General features: G+C 45.4%; 2 protein-coding genes and 1 long non-coding RNA gene across 3 annotated transcripts in view; 2 read left to right on the top strand and 1 right to left on the bottom strand.

Annotated features, from left to right (window-relative positions):
- Positions 1-11,361, bottom strand: part of LOC146202175 (uncharacterized) — a 70,308-nt gene extending 58,947 nt beyond the window's left edge. The window contains exon 1 of the long non-coding RNA XR_014703657.1: positions 11,299-11,361. This is a non-coding gene — a long non-coding RNA (uncharacterized LOC146202175). The remainder of the gene's footprint in view (positions 1-11,298) is intronic.
- On the top strand, positions 288-9,681 carry LOC146202176 (uncharacterized). The gene is made up of 6 exons (XM_084584191.1): positions 288-452; positions 1,917-2,050; positions 2,464-2,575; positions 4,327-4,488; positions 5,251-5,373; positions 9,507-9,681. The coding sequence occupies exons 1-6, from the start codon at positions 288-290 to the stop codon at positions 9,654-9,656; spliced, it is 846 nt and encodes a 281-aa protein (XP_084440317.1). The 3' UTR covers positions 9,657-9,681.
- Positions 11,362-17,761: 6,400 nt separating the features above from the next.
- LOC146202174 (calcium-activated chloride channel regulator 1-like) overlaps positions 17,762-19,609 on the top strand; it is a 44,100-nt gene continuing 42,252 nt past the window's right edge. Inside the window, exons 1-2 of the mRNA XM_084587986.1 lie at positions 17,762-17,875; positions 18,788-19,233. Coding sequence (XP_084444112.1) covers positions 19,048-19,233 — 186 coding nt within the window. The 5' untranslated portion in view covers positions 17,762-17,875; positions 18,788-19,047. The remainder of the gene's footprint in view (positions 17,876-18,787; positions 19,234-19,609) is intronic.

The raw sequence follows: 19,609 nt of genomic DNA, 5'->3' as shown, positions 1-19,609 counted from the left end.
CGCTGGTAAAGCGGCTTTTATCATTTTATCTTAATTCGTTTTTCCGACGAAAAAAAAAAAATTCGCTGCTTTCCCTCTTATCTGACATCCGTCTCGACTTGCCAAGAAGTCTCTCAAAGCGCGATGTGCTCCGCACAATTCATGAACCTCGTACCGGACACAAATAGAAGATATATGTCCACTTATACGCAGCCTTCAACGAATTTCTCGAGCACGCCCGTGCTTACCGGTCTGTCCGCGGTGAGAATAGCTGCGCCTGGGGCGTCACGCTGGACGCAGCCCAGGCCATGTCCGGGCAGACTGGGGTCTGGGGCGAGAAACGGCACCAGTTCGCAGTGCAGGTGCACGAGCTACTCGTTGTCTACGGCGTCTCCAGCTTCGGCCTCGCTGACGTCCACACCACGGCGGCCGACTTCATCGACACCGAAAACGACTACCTGGACTTCTACAAGGTGCGGCGCTACTATATAATGTCATGCGATTCGCGAAAATACAGCGTCGCCAATCCGTCGTCTGCTGGCCACGATATATGCCCGTCACAGCTGTAATGACTATCGATGCAAATCTTGTCAACGAAGGCCTGTTCTCGTTCGACCGAGGGGGCTCGTTACTTACCAGGCGGTTGATTAACTGCGCATGCGTAGTAATCCTAGATGAAGCATAAGTTTTTGTTCGTACAGCATCAACGAATGGCTTCGAAGCTTTTCTCCTTTCGGGAGAAGCGGGCATAGAAGAGTCGTTTTACTCATAAAAAGGTAACGGTACGATGCAGCACAATATATATATATATATATATATATATATATATATATATATATATATATATATATATATATATATATATATATATATATATATATATATATATAGGGAGCTCGAATGGGTCCGGTAGGGCATAAACCTAAAGGGGAGGTGACACACGGTGGAAAAAACAACACTTTAATTCGACGTTTCGGCCGGGGTCCGGCCGAAACGTCGGATTAAAGTGTTGTTTTTTCCACCGTGTGTCACCTCCTTAAAGTTTATATATATATATATATATATATATATATATATATATATATATATATATATATATATATATATATATATATATATATATATATATATATATATATATATATATATATATATACTTAACTCAATCAGCACTGACATATATATTTATCGTCTTAGACAGAACTGACAGCATCACTATGAACCATAAGTTTTGAACAAAAAAAAAAAAAATGAGTGCTTTCGTGAGGCTCGAAATAACAGAGCAACTCTAAAATACCTCAAGCTGCACACAAACTGCCACTAGGGCTGCATCAGATGGTGTAAGTGTCCAAAACGAGTAAGGTCAGGAACCTGATAGGCAATCGCCGTTCTTAAGCCATGGTGCTTGACTACAATCTTGGGCGCCTCTTGGATTTTATTTTTCAGATTGTCCAGCCAAACGGTTAGATTTGAAGCGTATCCGTGTTCATTGACGCAGCCAGGGCTTCCCTGTTAGAAGATGGATTCTTGAAGTAAAACTTGTTGCTGGGCTAGTTGGTTCATGATCGTACGGGGAAAAGTAAGCGCAAAAAAAGACAAACACAAGAGAGGAGGCAGGACAACGCGCTTGTCCTGTCTCCTCTCTTGTGTTTGTCTTTTTTTGCGCTTACTTTTCCCCGTACGAAGATGGATTCTTCCTCGCCTCATTTCCGCACTTTTGCGCCAATCTTCGAGGAGGAAGCTGACTTGGCTATCATATTGGCCCTGCCCCCTTTTTGTACGCACCAACACATCCACGTGCGCGTGCTTACATTGACTTGGGACTTTCGACGCTTTACTTGTACGTTATCATGACATCTACTGAGAGATAGTTTCATCGTAAATGATTTTGAATTTCCAAACCTGGCCACCAACGTCCTTCCGCAACTTTCATGCAGAACTTCTACGGACTGCTTCACAGGCTTAGCGTTCCATCAGGGCTGAAGCCAACCTTGTTCTTTGGCATGCGTGTACTTGGTATGTTCTACTCCAACCGGGACGCCTTTCGGGACAGAATCAAGAACGTTCTACAGTAAGTGTAAATGCGCTATGAAATGTGTGTCGCGCATTTTTGTGCTACTAAAGCAGCAAAAATCTGTGGCTTCTTTGTGACAGAGTGCAGCATTTTTCGAGTTGAGTTAGTCTCGCTCGTTGCTGTAACCAATAGGTCTTTGAAGCCTGCCCCTTTAGGAAGCATCAAAAAGTATACACTGCGTGTGACCATGTACTACTTAAGGTCATATATGCAGGACAAATAGCAGACTATAGGCGCTGGCGTTTTGTGAAAAAGTTAAGCCGAACGCAGTCCGCACACTCTGAAATCTTTGTGATTACGCACTTACGTTGATTAATTTGCGTTGACACAGACGGCGTTGATAGTTGCGCGATATTTTAATGAAGCCGTTTGGGGCAACGCCTCACTGCTGCGCCTCGGGTTCTCTGCAGGTTTGTTGACATCTTCATCTACCAAACTCACGTGTCCAGAATAACAAAGACATGTGTCAGCGTGTTTCCTTCCAACAGATACTACCCCGGATTGGAAGACCAAGACTCATTCGTGAGTTACGAAGTTTTATTACTGTTGAGAAATATACGCTTCAGTGCAACATGAATGCAGCCTGCGTCTCAATATTAAGGCGATAACCTTTAATGGCTCATACTCGCGGATTGTGTCCGTCTGTCCGTATACGTTTTGGTTACGAGGGAGGCGCGGTAGCGTGCAGCTGACATGGCCGAGCACTAACTGGACTTAGGGCTTCCTGATATTACGCTCGGCTAAAGCGGGGCTTCGCAACATCTATCTTCCTATCTATCTATCTTCTATCTTCTTCCTATCTTCTTCGCAACATTCCCCGGAGCCACCGAGCGATCGTCCCGATCGGTTCGTTGAAGTCGCTGGTGACGTGACGGTGTAGATGTTCAAGAAAAGAGAGAAGAGAATGATGCTCTTGGGGCCACCACGATGACGATGAACACGATGATGCTTGGGTGATCCGCCTCCCCTGGAGCTGTTCAACCATCCATCACCAGAGTCCATGGGACCGATGGCTCGAGGTCACGTCGGGCGGCTGGGCGGGGGTTGCGTGTACATGTCCGGTTCCTTTGGGTCTTTCGGGTCCTTCGTCTCGGTTCTGGTTGGTCCGTCTGTTCTCCTTGTCTTCAGATCCGGGCTGGGGGCTGGGCGGCGGTAGTTGGTCGGGTCTGGGCAGGAAGGGCTGGGCGAAGCTGCTCGGCGATGTCCCGGGGCCCTCGGTCGATGGTCCCAGCTTACAGATGGGGTCGATGCTCCAAGGCGAGGATGGGGATGAAGTACCCAGAACCTCTAACCAAAATGTTACGTGGCGGCAAGCAAAGAGGACGACACAACATGACGACAGGATGAACAATGGTTTAATGTCTGGCCTAGCGCGAGGGCTCCTCTCGCGACAATTCCTATCTTCTTCGCAACACTCCCCGGGGCCACCGAGCGATCGTCCCGATCGGTTCGTTGAAGTCGCTGGTGACGTGACGGTGTATATGTTCAAGAAAAGAGAGAAGAGAATGATGCGCTTGGGGCCACCACGATGACGATGAACACGATGATGCTTGGGTGATCCGCCTCCCCTGGAGCTGTTCAACCATCCATCACCAGAGTCCATGGGACCGATGGCTCGAGGTCACGTCGGGCGGCTGGGCGGGGGTTGCGTGTACATGTCCGGTTCCTTTGGGTCTTTCGGGTCCTTCGTCTCGGTTCTGGTTGGTCCGTCTGTTCTCCTTGTCTTCAGATCCGGGCTGGGGGCTGGGCGGCGGTAGTTGGTCGGGTCTGGCAGGAAGGGCTGGGGCGAAGCTGCTCGGCGATGTCCCGGGGCCCTCGGTCGATGGTCCCAGCTTACAGATGGGGTCGATGCTCCAAGGCGAGGATGGGGATGAAGTACCCAGAACCTCTAACCAAAATGTTACGTGGCGGCAAGCAAAGAGGACGGCACAACATGGCGACAGGATGAACGATGATTTAATGTCTGGCCTAGCGCGAGGGCTCCTCTCACGCCCCTGCCGATCTTCTTCGCAACAATATTGCGGTCATTTGGAAGTTTACTGACTTAGTGTTGAAGATAAGCCTATGTTGGTTGAAAATCACTGACAGTAGCAGATACTCAGCGGAATTTACGACGACATTATCAGGGATATGAAAAATAGGACAAGTGCTTTCGTAGTTGCGAGAGCTGTGTTCATAGAATGCAGTGATCTTTATCAACTCTTAGAAGTGCTGTTAGAATGGAGCAGATGCGCAGTTTTGTGAAGCTATTCTTACAATCTCACTTTTAACAGGACGACGCATTGCGGACACTCACGCCCCAGATTGTGTACAAAGATGATTTCCATTTGGTTCTGTCGCTGAGCTTAAGCCTTCTACGGTTCACCATGAAAGGACCTGATATCGAAGAGATACGAAGACCTTGCAAGAACATGATATCCCTTCCTTTCAAGGAGGTATTTATTCCTTGTCTTCTGCATTTACACACACACACACACACACACGCACGCACGCACACACACACACACACACACACACACACACACACACACACACACACACACACACACACACACACACACACACACACACACACACACACACACACACACACACACACACACACACACACACACACACACACACACACACACACACACACACACACACACACACACACACGCGCGCGCGCGCGCACACACAGACAAGCGAAGAGGTGGAGCTAGTGCACCACGAAAAATGCACCAGCTGATACCTATTTCTGCATGCTTTTATTGCACGTTTGGTGAGGACACAACTGCAAGTTAATCCGAAAAGTCTTTTGTTACAGTACTGTACAGACATATGTAAATCATAAACTTTCTATTGTAAATGTCCACATCCCTTGCGCCGGCCATAATTGCATTGCAATTGTACTGCAAGCATGGTAGCAGTGAGTATGGCTTTCATCGGTGTAACCAATAGTTTTCAGTAAACATGCCATAACCAAACCAAAATACGCTATAGGAAATACCTGTATTGTTACGAGTCATCGTGTTTGTGAGGTTCGGTGGAAAGCGTGGCGGCGCGCCCGCATTATCTTAAGATTGCCGTTGTACACGGCACCTGTGGCAGTCGTTCCCTAATGGTTACCACGAATGAGTTCCTCTCTCGCTCACATCCACGAGGAGAAAACTTGAAATGCTGTGTGGTCTAAGTTTGCTGCTTGAAACTCCCAGTACTGCAACACCACCGGCTTCGGCGAGGATGCAGAAGACGAGCTTCAGATCGGCGTGTACCGCTTCAACGAGCTCACAGCTGTGGTCGACACCTTTGAGACGGCAGATGTGATCGAGTTCAAGGCAAGGTTTTATTGCTTTGTTTTGTAACACACATACAATTTACTATCGCAATAGAAAGAAATGCGGACAGAACAGCTCCTTACCGATCCACTGGTCAAATTTCTCACCGACACGTTTGTACCTGGGTGGTAACAAAAACACGCCAGAGTCTTTCATTATTGTATCGTGGACCATCTGTAGCTCGATTTTGTTTCTCCCCAGATAAGAGCTCCACGAGATGACATTTCAGCAGTGGAGCAGGTAGACGCGAAATTGTTCGCATTACTTATTAGCGTCCCTCTACGGCGGTGACAAGTAGGGGAGGGGGTTATGCACTATTTAAAATAGCGCTGGAAGACACGGAGTGATATAAGGAGACACATACATATGCACAAAGTGTGTGTGGGTCGGTGTATGAGTCAGTGTCTCCTAGCGACGTTTTAAAGTATTCTCATTAGTCCTTCAGCGTGTAAACACCATTAAAAGTCCGGTCATGGCATTGCATGTTGCGTACAGTGCGTTTTAAATTACTTTACACGGGTTTTCTTTCTAAAGCCATGAAAAATACGCCGGTACAGTCTGTTCATGTTGATGATGCGGCAAGCCGGAAGCATTTTGTGGGGTGGAGAGAAAAAAAATTCGATTAATTAAATGTGTTATATGTTAATGAACTTTTCTAATTTTGATTATGGGGCACAGTATCAGTCCAAGTTATAAAACTTCCAATTCAGCATTATCGCTTAAGATACCCAACGTGAAAAAAAAAAAAAAGAGATAGGGCTTTAACGCAGTTAAACCCAGTGGGACGCTAGAAAGCTCTTGCGCACAAAAGGAAGTGGAGAGACGACGTCGAGCAACGCACGGCGCCAGACTGTGTTATAGTTTAACATACCGAGCGATGGTCTACGACTAGCCGTGACGTTCCGTACTCGCTTCCCACTGAGAGTTCTGAACACGAATCCACTGGGCTGCGACGTTTTTCTTTTTTTTTTTTCTTTCCTGGGTGCCGGTTTCATACACCAGAAAAACACTGTTGCTACGGCAACTAGACTGAGCCACGAGATCGTGGACTTCTTTTTTTTTTGCTCGGGGTAGGGAGGTTTGAATTCTTTCGCACTTATACAGGGGTCAACGAAAAGATAACATATTTCAGTATTTCGGCTTCAGTTTTCTTTTTACCGCGCTTAAACATGAGAATGAACCGAATGAGGAGATAGTGTCCCATTTTTTACACAATATACAGCCAAATTAATCATCATATAAATCAGCAGTTTGTTCCTACAGAAAATTTAGCCTAGAGCTGATTTTTTCACTGCGTGCAAGTTCGACGGTAATGTCGTTTGCATGGCTCAATGAGGCACAAATCTCAAAATAATGACTTTCCCCATTCCCGTCATTACTTCGTGCTCATTTTTTTTTTCCCCCGGTCACTGCTTGACAAAGCGAGGCATGAAGCCCAGGCTACCATTGACCATCTAGTGTAAGTTTCCCCCTTTTACAGCAGCTGGTAAAAATTATCCTCGGCTCTGCTCGCTGTTTTGTCCCTCAAACGATAGACGAAGCCTTCATACGGTAAACTCAACTCTTCTTCTACCAATTTCTCACAAGCTTACAAGAGTGAATCGGGTCGCTGTTCTGTTTCAAACCATATCTAAAACCCAGGTTCGTGCGCCCCTATGTAACCACAATTTCCAAACATTTTTATGGTAAACTTATTTGCCTATTCCACCTTGGATTTGGTGAAGGACCGAGATCAATTTCACGAACGAAGAATCAGTCGCGTGCCGCAACGTTTCTGACTTGGTTAAGAGCAGGAATCTGAAGGCGAGTTTCAAGTGAAGTGCGTTTGGGGCAAAGTGTACAATGAATCCAATAATTTCCACACGAAAGAAATTCGATTCATGCACCGAAACTTCTATTGTTTTTACGCCACTTATCCACACAAGGTGTTCATATGCATATGTCGTCCTGGAATCCCTATTATTTTTTTTAGGTGTAGAACGCTTCGTTCGTTTTGCTCAGCGACTTGGTTTCACAGTCCATAGCATCACATTAAATCTTGATACAAAAAGAAAAAAATTTCGTAAATGTCGATAACCGAGTTTTCTTCCCTCGCGCGAACAGTGTAAGGACAACTTACTCTTTCGATCTGGCCTGCGTCGATGAAGATCGAAAAAATAAGCCTCCTTCGAGTATTTATTCCAAAGCTTGCAAGTCCTCCCACTGCGTTACTCTGAAAAGCACTGAAAGCTGATGGGGTTTCATCTGGAGTTGTGGCCGCAAATAACTGCCATTGCAGCAGTCGTGACTCTACGTCCTGTTCGTTGCTTATAAAAATATGCATCAATATAAGTACTACCTGTAGAACATATGACTTGAAAGTGACAACAAGTTAGCAATAATTCAGAAGAAAGGGTAAATGAATGCATCTGGAAGAGCCCATGAAGGAAACACTGCACCAAAATATATTCGCGCGCGAAATGGTAGTTCTTTCTAAAATATTTCGAATTTGTACAACAATTATCAAAATATATATTTTTGTTCACTCATGCATTTGATAGCACGCTAAGTTGGCTTCGCCGCAGAGCACATTGCTAAAATGGCATTTCTGTGCGTTGTATCGTCCCGTGGATCGCGTAATTGTCTGCTACGTCATACGGGACGTGACCTATAGCTTGGGAAAGCCAGCTTGAAGATCTTTCAAACTGTTTATTGTGTTGATTCTGGTATTTTAAAACCAAGCTTAGCTTTGATTTTGACAGCGTTCAACGTCGCAATTTATCATACGCATAAGAGCAAAGATCACCAAGTTGATTAGATAACTTTTGTTAACCTTGCATTGCTGTACTCTGCCCCTTAAATAATGGCCGCCCTGCCCTACATTCAACCTGCACAAACAGCACAGAGCTATCCTTCAAGTTATGAAAAGATAAATCTGTATTAGATCATTCGAAGCACCTGGTAGAATGTGCACATTGCTAGTGCACAATAATTAATAGGTGCCATTACTAATCGCTGACTTTAGTTAATCTTTTCTGGGACCTGCTGAAGCGCGAAAGATAGCGGTCATGCAGGCAAACGGAAACTTGTCAAGATATTTATTTGCTTTGAAGAGACCTCTCACCTCGACCGAGGGCTGCAGCGACTCAAGGAATCGCGTTGGATTTTACTGCCGTTAATTAATTTACTCGCCACAATAGCCGCCGCAACTGGCATTCACCAATCATTGCAGCTATGAATAGAAAAAAGATCGCTCTAGATGCATATCTTTCATGCCACTCTTTTTGTTTTTACGTGATGCAACCCAATGACAAAAACTAATCCAGCACAGCTTTCGCAGCACACAAAAACCACGCTAACCATTGCTACAGGTGTAGATGTACGAATCGCCACTGAACGATCGTAGAACTCGGGCGACGCATCCTTCTTAAATAAGGCGTTTAACGGAGGCGCCGCGTTCCCTAAAAAATGCATCGCATTTTTGCTTTTCTTCCCAACGGATATGATATATGACCGGCTCTGGACTCCAGGAATGCGCTCAGGAAGCCTAAGAAGCGCCTGCCATAAGTTCCCCATGTAGTTGCGCATGAGCTTCGTGGTTAGCTCTTTAACGGGCGACCGCTGACCCGTCCGTCTTTTGCGCTTAAAGCTACACGAGCTCTTCAAAAGCCGACGTGGCTTGGTGATTTTGACCTTGCACCTATATGCGACTAGGCCTCCCACTGTCGTATTAAAGAAATGGTTGTCGGAAGGTTGCCTCTTGCGTCGTATATGTAACGTGCTATAAAGTAATACCAACTGCTTGATGTACAAATATTGCTTGTTTTCCAAAGGTTAGCCCTGCGTGATACTCATCTGTGGTAACAAAAGAAAATATGCGCACAAATGCAGAAAAATACCCGCAACATGCGATACGCTCGACGGAAAGTGCACATACACACAGTGTCACGGTGCCAGGCTGATAACGTGCGCAGTGGACCTGCTGCATTCATTCGCTGGTGAACCAACCTGTCATGCATAAATATAAATGCGCCATTGAAACCCGCTAACGATAGTGCCAGTAACAATGACGTCCGCTTCCGCGAGTTCTAGTGCACGTGCTCAGCGGTCTTCCACACTGTCTCACTTTTGGGTCTTTTTTTTTTCTCTTGCAGATGAACGACGTGATGCGAGAGTACCAGCTCAACAACCTGGATATCGGCTTCGCTGCCTTCTACTTGGAACACGAGGATTATCGCGGTGAATGCGGCAGCAGCTTTGCCAGGCTCCGTATGATATCCAAGTGCCTGCGGAACTTCGTCTGAGCCTCACGACGGACATCCAGATGTAGCGAAGTATTAAAGTCAATGGCAGCGTGCTGCTCTCACGTCTTTATGCAATCAGGCTATGTGTCCACAGCCAGCGTCATCCAGCGATGAGAATACACGAGACACTTAGGTCGCAAAGCATTGAGTCTATACGCGGACACTACGCGGACGATGGTGGGCGCCGTTTAACACTGAATATAGGTGGACGCGATTGGCTGACCAAGGTCCTCGTACGTTACTTCACCCTTATCTACGGACCCAGTTTGCTTGCAGTGGGGGGCTCTAATTTTGCACTAAGGTAAGAACTCTAAAAATTCGTTTTTAAAATCTGCACCCAAGGTCATGTGATTTTATTTTTTTCTCTATGTTATGGTGAAACCCAAGCACGGAAATGCGAGCTTAAATGACTAACAATCCGGTGCCGCAACTCTCAACCTCTTTATAACTTCTTGGTGTCTGCCCTATAGTCTCAGACTACCAGATCTGAACACATTCGTTATGAGCGAAGTCACCTGAAGGTCTGAGCTGAGCTCGCATTACAGTTTATGCTAGTCCAATGTTTTAGGGAAATCATCTAAGGTGGGGTAGATCTGTAATAAGGGAATTATTACTAGCATCCACCCGAGCGCATCCGTACGGATACAAAGGACGGATTTCTCGGAAACTTCGTGACTCAAGAAAAAAAAAAAAAAAAGACAGGTCGTGAGTAACTCTCTCCGCATGCGTGTGTGTGTGGGGGGGGGGGGGGGGAGAGAGGGGGGGGGGGGCTGATTATGGCGCGTCACCTTTCCTCTGTGTTTGCCGCTTTTCTTCGCTATCGTCTCATTCGCTCACTTTTCTTGCAAATGGTTCAACCCTAGTCATAGCTTCCAGAACCGTCAATGCCGGAGCGACACCACTAATATTTCATTGATTCCTCAGGGTGTGGTTGGTAACCTTGATTTACCTTGGGCCTAAACGTTCCTGACTGTAAATATTAAGTGGAAATGAAATTCCAGCAATGCCACTTAGATGCTTGATATGATTTCTGCCTTCATAAGTATAGTTACAGGAAAGACGCAGGAAGCATGCCCCTCCACTCGCGTTTGCGTGATTGAGCTGCACAGGCTCAATCACACTTAGCGGGAACACAGCCCCGCGTGGCTGCGCACGTGCGGAAGATAATTACGCCCAAGCCAGTAGCAAATTCACGGAAAATGGCAGACGACAGGAAGCGCCACTTCGAGATTCCCGTACTCGTGCTCCACAGTGCATTGATTCTTGACCGGGTTATGCGCGATATGACGCTAAGCACGTACATGATCCCGCGGAGCCTTCTGATTGACCCTGTATATGACGAAGGTTTGTTGTGAGAATGTTTAGGACCCACGAAGCAATGGAGGCTCCATGTATTACGATTCAGGATATACGGCTCAGAAAGCAGTCAGATTGAAGGTATTTCAAGCACTCTGTGAACCAATACACACAACTGTGTTCACTAGTAGTGATCATTTGCGAAACTATGCCTTCTCACTGTAAAGGTCTGAGAGAACTCGGAAACTTTTACTCAAGTCAGGGAGTGTTATTAGCAACGACAAGACCAAATGCACGCGAAAGTGGTTCCTATATTTCAGAACGTATCGAAAAATGTTTGACTCACCGTGGTGGCTCAGTTAATACGCTGAACACAAGTTTTCGGGTTCAGTGTTGGCCGCATGGCTGCCTTTAGAAAAAGATAAGGTACGAAAACCACATGTACTGATATTTCGGTGCACATCAAAGATACTTTGATGGTCAGCGTTGTTCCGGAGCCCTCGGTCATGGCGTGTTATAGACCGCTGGGATGTGGTGTTGCACGAGCTTCATTTATTGATTGGTCAGACCAGTACCTCAATTAATCTATCGAGTACTTAAGTTTCCCAAATATTGAGCTTTTTGTAAGTATCAGTATATTGGGCTTGTAGACACGATAACTGCTCTCAGTAGAAGAGCTATGGGCTTCAGTACTCAAAATGAGTGTGAAATACAGTTTATTTTGTATGTAAAGTTTTGCACCAGGAATCTGCTTATAAGCACCGAATATGCAAGCATACAAAGTTTTCGAGTTTCCATGCATAGTTCTGCGCACAACCGCGTTCAAAGCCAATCTGCTATGAACGCGGTACGATTTATCAGAATGTGATTAAGAATCCTATGGTGAGCCGCATTTTGAAGGTATTGCCGTTTAGTATATGCAACACTCCCTTATCGTGCATGGAATGTCACATTGAGGCTTGATGCAGCGAATAGCCTTTTGTGCGCAACTCTAAGAGAGGTTATTGTCAACCAGCTACAGTAACTTCACAGTAACATGAAATATTTTTGCACTTAGTTTTAAGCTGCGCCAATGTTATTTCGGCTTGTGTACTGATAGTAGGCAGCAATGGTGTACAAGTAGAACGTCCGCCTGGCGCGTGAAAAAAACCATGTTTGGAATCCAGATGCCGCACAATTCTGCACTGGATAAAACAATTTCGTGTGGATGGAATTGCATCACCAAGTCATGTCCTATGCAAATTTTCTTGTGTATGCTACACCAGGACAATTCCACAGGGACAATTCCCCGTTTTTGTTGTCGTTGTCCTATTTTTGTAACTACACGTGCTGCAGGAAAAAAGGAGGGAATAGTTCTCTGGGATGGAATTTGGCGGGAAGACGAAATAGTGTGTGTGTGGCGTCTGAAGTGTTGTTTTGTTTACTATATTTTTTGCATGCATGAGAACTGCAAGTGACTAAATTACTCTGCAGAAGTAATTGTAATGAAATTTATTACATTCTGGGAGAAGTAATTAGTATTGTAATTTATTTACATTTCTGCGATTTTCCGCAAAGTAATTAGTAATGTAATTTAATTCTGCTTTCAAGGGTATTTTGCCATGTAAGATTTACGGACAACAGCATGATGAGGTCTTGATTTAGCCTGCACTTTAAGAATAGATAAGTGAAGAAACTGCTAAAGAAGAAGCTTATGAACGAATTGGCACGCGGCTTTAATCGAGGATGACGACCTTAGTGTCGAAGTAGTGAACGATAACCTCACAGATATCATCACGGAGTGAGCACGGAAGTTTATAGTAGGATGCTTAACGGTTTATCGGTCCGTTAACCTCTCTCAGGAAACGAAACATCTGATTAAATGACGTCAAAGCAAGGCCTCTATCCCGACCTCTGGCAAAGCTATCAAAACTAATAAACGTGTGGCCGACGTCAGGGAGTATAATATGGAAATAATTCGGCATGGTTTCAAGAACGGAGGTAGCGTGAAAACTGTTAAGAAAAAAACTAACCATAAGCAAAAAATAGATGTATGTGCTAAACGACAAAGGGGACAATGTCATTACAAGTAGAGGGAGAGCAAACTTTTATTAAGTGAAAGGAAAAAAAAAAAAAGAATGAGCTGGCGCAGATGGTGAATGCCAGCCTCTTCTCGCCTCGAGAGCCCAGCGTGCGAGGGCAGCTTGTGCCACATTCGAGCACTCAAGGACGAAGGTCTCTTTAACGGGGGTGGGGTGGGGAGGAAGGTGGGGACTGTGTGGACTGAGCCACACCGTGTGGGATATAGAACAGAGCTCGTCACAGTTACGAGTAAAATAGTTAATGGAGCCGATGAGTTCTACACAGATACAAGTAAGATCACAGTGTGCGTGGAAACGTCAGGATAATAATGAGAGAAGCAGCAGTGCAGAACAATTCGACACTCCGCAGGGAATAAAGGAAGAAATAAAAAAAAAAAGCCTTAGTGGAGTTCAAGAGGGAAAGCAGCAGCTGATGAACGGGTAACATCAGATCTGTGGGAGGATAGTGGGAAGACTGCGCAAGAAAAATCAAATGCAGGGTTAAACCCGGCTGAGCCTAGTTTACAGAGCGGAAGCTTGATTAAGAATGGCCATGGTTTAACTCCTCCGTGGCTTCCTGCGAATGTCAAGGAAACGCCGTCGAAGCTAGTTCCAGCACGTGACTCCTTCATGACGGTCTGAGAACCTCAAGGACACCACAACCGGGCATAGACGACACGAAGTTGGCGAGGGCATATTGAAGGAGGAGGTCCAAGGAGGCAAGCCGAATGGGCAGTGATGGCGGTGGAGGGAAAGGGTAGACTGTAAGTCTGTGTGGCAGTGTGTCAAGAAATCTTGTGGATATATGTACCGGTACGAATAAAGCTTCCCAGTTGTGTGAAGAAGTAGCGGCATATGTGCAAAGTAGAAGGTCATTTCTTGGAAGGACATGACCTTCATGTTTGGCATGAGAGAAGTAGAGTTTCCGCTCAAAAATCCAAGGTGAGTTAAGCCCCGCCTTAGGATATGCCGCAAAATACCGATAGGTCCCTCCAGCGTCCTGGGAACAACTTTGCATATGACTCAACAAACACAGACAACGTGTTATTGGAGCGGAATCTCTATTTCCAGGGCTGCAACTGCAGAGTTCCTCGGGTGTCAGAGAATGACCTTGAACTCTTAAAAAGACTCCACCTCGTATTCTCCTTCAGCCTCTAAGAGCGCAAGCTCTACTATCCGGGCTGCAACTCCTGATTTCGCCGGCTGTCGGATAATGACCTTCAAGACCTGGTAAGGTCAAACTATGACTTCATCGTTTTGGTGGCGATTTAGCTAGTCTGCGTGTAGTGATTTCACACTAAAAAAATCGGAGCGGTGGATTCGAACGGGTCGGGTACGAACCCGAAGGCTCGGGTTGAGTAGCCCAGCATCTGAGCCGCCGCGATTTTAGCTTTCGCCCGTTATAGTCAGGTTTAAGTAGCGTCAAACCTCCCCTATTTTTATTTAAATTTTAATTACCACAACGAACGTCAGACCTCCTTTGTAATAAACTCGAACAGTTGTGTATCGTTGGTCATGGGTAGCGTGCCCGACCTCGCGACCCAAGGGTCACAGGTGCGATTCCCACCTGATTACATCAGATATCTTTTCAGCGCAATCAGTTAAAATAATTACTTGTCAAATTTCAAGTCATGTTGCAGCCTCATAGTCGCACTGTATCTGATGTATTAATCTGTTTAAATTCCGAGAGGCGCCACGACCCTTCCGACCAATCGCCATTTTCTTGACACAATAAAGACAGCTATTACGGCTGGTTTTACGTTGAAGGGGGCCCTTAAAGCGATCGCGTTGAAACTGGTCACCATATATACGCAATACCCGATGACCTCAAGCGTACCGAAATATTGCAAGAACGCGCTATCATCATCTGAATCCGAAAGCGTAGCGAAAAGGCAACGTCAAGCACTTGAAAAATCAAAGATCGATCAGCTAACTCTTCTTTACCTACAAGTCATCTATAGTAATCGCTAATAGGATAAAAAAAAAAAACTTGGAATTCGATCAAAGGACCAAGCAACCTTTCGTAAGGGCTACTCGACAATCGACCATATTCGTACTATCAGTCCGGTGACCGGTAAATACAGATCTTTGCAAATACACACAGCCTTTACAGATTAGAGGAAAATATTCAGTCAGTCCGAACATAAGCAGTCATGCAGACATTGTGGAACCAGAGGGCAGAAGAGCAACATGTAAAAACACTGGAGGATACTTACGTATAGAGGATGTACAGCTACCTCAGTCCTCCATGAAACCAGCAATGAAATTTCACTAAGCAAGGATGTTGGGAAGGTATACACGTCCTCTCCGGTACTAGTAAGCGCTTATTTGCAGGACGTGTTCAGAAACCTGGATTAGGAGTAAACGGGGGTAAGAGTTAATGGAAAACATTCTGTTAATGTGCGATTTTTATAATATTGCTTTGTAAATAGCTCAGCGGCCGGATTGTAAATCATGATGTATTACCTAGAGGGCTAAAGCAGAACGAAACGGTGGGACTAAAAAATTAATATGCATAATACTATAATGTTCAACAGACTGGAAAGAAAACGGCAGTTTACGATAGATAGCCGGTGCTGGAAATGGTAAATGAATACATCTACTTAGGGCCGGTATAATCACTGCAGATTCTCAGAACAAAATTGAATGTAGAAGAATAAGATTGGGGTTCAGTGCAGTTCAGTCGTTCAGTCGTGTCCGACTCTTCGTGACCCTATGGACCATATCACGCCACGCTTTCCGGTCTCTCACTATCTTCCTAACATCACATAACTTCATCTGCAGTGCCTCGAGGATGCCACCTAACCATCGCGTTCGCTGCCTACCCCTTCTCCGGTGACCCTCAATCTTTCCCAAAATCAAATCTTTCTCCAGCGACTCCTCTCAGAGTTCATTATTAATATAAACAGCGCGAACACGAAGACAAGGGACAAGAAACAAGAAAGCCACAGTACATGCGCTGACTCACAACTAAGCCTAAGCCCTTTACTCCAAGGCCCAGAAAAACAAACATGAAGAAAACGAAACAGTCACGTGAAACAACCCCTGCGTTCACCTGCTGTATAAAAATTACTTTAAAAAATCACTTAAAAAAGACACCTCTTTGCTTGAAAGAGCAATAGAAGTCTTGCTGATACACTTATTGTCCGTTGAAATAAAATACGATTCCACTATCTCTCTCGTTATCTTCTGTTTGTGGCGATATAAAATCTTAACACTGTCAAACTTAGGAGTGCACTTCTTCTTCTCCTTCTTCATTATTTCACGAGAGAGATAGTGGAATTGTATTTTATTTCAACGGACAATAAGTGTGTCAGCAAGACTTCTCTCGCTCTTTCAAGCAAAGAAGTGTCTTTTTAAAGTGATTTTTTAAAGTAATTTTTATGCAGCAGGTGAACCCAGGGGTTGTTTCACGTGACTGTTTCGTTTTCTTCATGTTTGTTTTTCTGGGCCTTGGAGTAAAGGGCTTAGGCTTAGTTGTGAGTCAGCGCATGTACTGTGGCTTTCTTGTTTCTTGTCCCTTGTCTTCGTGTTCGCGCTGTTTATATTAATAATGAATAAGTACCAACTCGCCCAACAGAGTATCTTGGTAAGTCCTCTCAGAGTATTTAGCGAATACACTCGTGTCATGAATGGCAGTTTCCCAGTACCCGCAACAGCAGAATATATAATAGCTGTATCTTACCGGCGCCCATCTGGGTTCAACTTATATTGAGGGCGATGCAGCGAGCTATGGAACGGAAAATGGTAGATGTAACGTTATGAGCCACGAAGAGAGACGAGTGGGTCAGAGAACAAACGCGAGTAATTAACATTCTAGTCGAAATTAAGAGACAGTATTCCAAGAGAAGGCAAGCGCAGCCGGGGCGCAAAAAAAAAAAAAATATGGCTGGGTGAATAAAATGAGAAAGTTGGCGAAAATTACGTAGATGCCGCTGGCACAGGACCCGGTTAATCAGAGGGATATGAGAGACGCCTTTTGCCCTGACGTGGTCGTATTGACGCTAATGATAGCAATGAATCTTACTGCCACAGTCCTATAACCACTATCAATTCCTTATGGAAAGCACGCGTTGTGAAAGTAGACGTTTAACTGGTGGAAAGCTCAGAAACCCTGAGTGGCAAAGTCGTCTTGAAAAGTTTATATAACAAGGAGGATGAAATTGCGGGGAAGGAAAAGGAGGTAAGACGAATTAGCTTTCAAAGTAGGCGCGAAGTTTTAGAAAAAAATGAACATAGAAAATTTATCGAAATGGCAGACTGCCCAGACCTCTATCGCATGTGGAGTCAAAAGACATCACAACGACAGCCTTAGCAGCAGGTATAACATTTTGTCGTGCTCAGCGAAACGGTTTCTTGACGTATTATACAGACCTTTTTAAACACGGTCTCCTTCCATAAACGCAGTCTGATTTTTGCAGCTGTGTTGCTTAAGAAGCGAAACTTGAATACTAAGAACTTCTTACGCGCGTAGAGAAGTATCGAGTTCGGGCGTGCGGAGAAAACAGAACAGCGCCAGGCTTTCCCGGATGAGCGATGCTGAGTGAGCAAACCTCTAGCTTCGCCTAAACTTGATATGCAAATGACTTGAGCAGTGAACGTCAGCCGGCTGCACCTTATACACGGTACAGAAGCTTAATCGAGCTGCGTTGTACAGCGTAGGTGCACGGCAGCTGCTCGTCACTTGAACTTTTACCTCCACATATTTCAAAGCGCGCATATCTCCTTCTAACACGAATCTTTATGGTTAGCTACGTCAGTGTCCACTACCTCAGTATTATGGCTAAGTTATATTTAGGTTACGTAAAGACGTTCGCTGTGCTTTCTTTGGGGATATTTCTACCACGACAATCAGCGGTACAGGTAAGGCAAACTTGATCTTGCCAGTTTGTGGCATACCTGATATTTTATTTAACTACTGGCAAGGGACTGACTACCACTGTGTTTTCGTAAATTTGCCATGATTATTGAGTATCACAGGTTCTTTTACAAGAAGAAAAACAAAGTAGACAAGCCAAGCGTAAGACAACCTTCTTGCACCGCAATAGAGTACCCTGAATCTCTTGGTCATTTAGGTATTCCTTTGAACACGTAATTAATGAGGAATGAGGGCCCTAAACAAACATCGAGCGAATAATCAGTTTGCTTATTCCTTTTGCTAACTTGCAAAAAAAAAAAAAAAAAAAAAAATGAAACGTCCGTAGAAACCCGTCGAACTGACAAGGAAACAACGAAATGGAGCCCTGCGAGGTTACTCCTTGTTATTTTGCAAATCAAACGACTCAAAGCGAAATGTCAAGTTATGAAGTACGTTCATTTTTGTTAGCGTATGCACGAAGGTTGCGTTTGTTTCCTGCTTTGTTGTATTGCATTTCTCTGTACTGATCTCTTTGTACATGCTTCTGGTGCTGCTTCCGATTCCGCTGTATTTTCACGTTTGCTAGGGCCCATGTCAAGCTCATTCTACAGTTTTTAGCAAGATCTCTACCTTTAAGGATCAATAGTATCAGAAGGTAAACTTGATCACTGCATGTCTCTGTCTCGTCTCCGTCGTTTACGTTATGCTGTTCTCAATGGATCTCACAGTCGGCGCGACTAAAGCCCTGCTCCTTCTGTGTTTTCGATACACGTGACACCAACGCAGTGCTGTTGCTTTCGCGACTTGACATTCCTGCACTCTCAGACTCTCAAATGCGAAGAGCAGCGTCGCCATTCCAACGATGGCGCTCAATGTGCGTAATACCGTGAAGAGCAAGAACGCAGCGCTCTTTCCAGGTTACAAGCCACGCAACTGCTTTCTCCCGGCCCTCGGTTACCCCGACAACACGAGTTCGCCCGATAAGGCGATAAGGCGTATTGTCATACGCTCGATGCTTGGCGAGGGTGCATTGCAGAACGGCACGCTGTCCCACAGGCTCGTCGCGGCAGCAGGGACAGCATGCGGTGCACTCGGACCACACCTGGAGTTCTTGCAGACAGCTCGTTACTGAAACTTTTAAGCAAACTGCACGACGACTGATCAGCTCTGTGTGGACATGAAATCGACGTTGGCTGTCCGAGTCGTGGCCTTTGCCGTGCTGTCTTTGCCGCTAGGAGCAGAGGTTGGAGCCGTTAGGCCCCAGCCGCCTCGTCTGGAACGGAACGGATACACGGACATCGTTGTGCGCCTGCCGCATGGCCTCGCGCCGACGGATCCCGGAGAGCTCTTCGGTCAGCTTGAGGCAAGTGACCACACCCTGGATTTCTCGTTCTTGGGTCGTGAGGCAATCCGGTACCATGCATGCTTCAGCTGAGGCCTCCATTTCCAGCAGTTTCAACCATTCAGTTACCCTTTCTCTAGCAGCGATTCGCGCCATAGGTAACACTTCTGGGATATTATCGCATAGAAATACATGGCATGGGCAGGGGCAAGGTCAGCACTAACAGGCCTTATCATATGAAAATTATCTTGATAAGTAGATACGATGTGTGTTTCTAGCCTGTGTGTCCTGCCTGTATAGTGGACGCAATAGCCCTTTGTCATGCAGGTGTATTTGGCGCTATTGTTGCTGGGAAAATAGAAAATGAATTGACAGCTTTCTAGCGAGCTTGAATTAT

The sequence above is a fragment of the Amblyomma maculatum genome, chromosome 1 (assembly GCF_055883805.1).
Source record: "Amblyomma maculatum isolate TAMU_Amacu chromosome 1, ASM5588380v1, whole genome shotgun sequence".
NCBI lineage: Eukaryota > Metazoa > Arthropoda > Arachnida > Ixodida > Ixodidae > Amblyomma > Amblyomma maculatum.
Note: the sequence above shows the minus strand (reverse complement) of the source record. Positions and strands in the feature narration are given on the sequence as shown.

Coding starts and splice junctions, on each gene's coding strand:
- LOC146202176 (XM_084584191.1), top strand. CDS start 288: ATGTCCGGGCAGACTGGGGTCTGGGGCGAGAAACGGCACCAGTTCGCA. Junction 453..1,916: donor ACTACCTGGACTTCTACAAG/GTGCGGCGCTAC, acceptor ACTTTCATGCAG/AACTTCTACGGACTGCTTCA. Junction 4,489..5,250: donor TATCCCTTCCTTTCAAGGAG/GTATTTATTCCT, acceptor TGAAACTCCCAG/TACTGCAACACCACCGGCTT.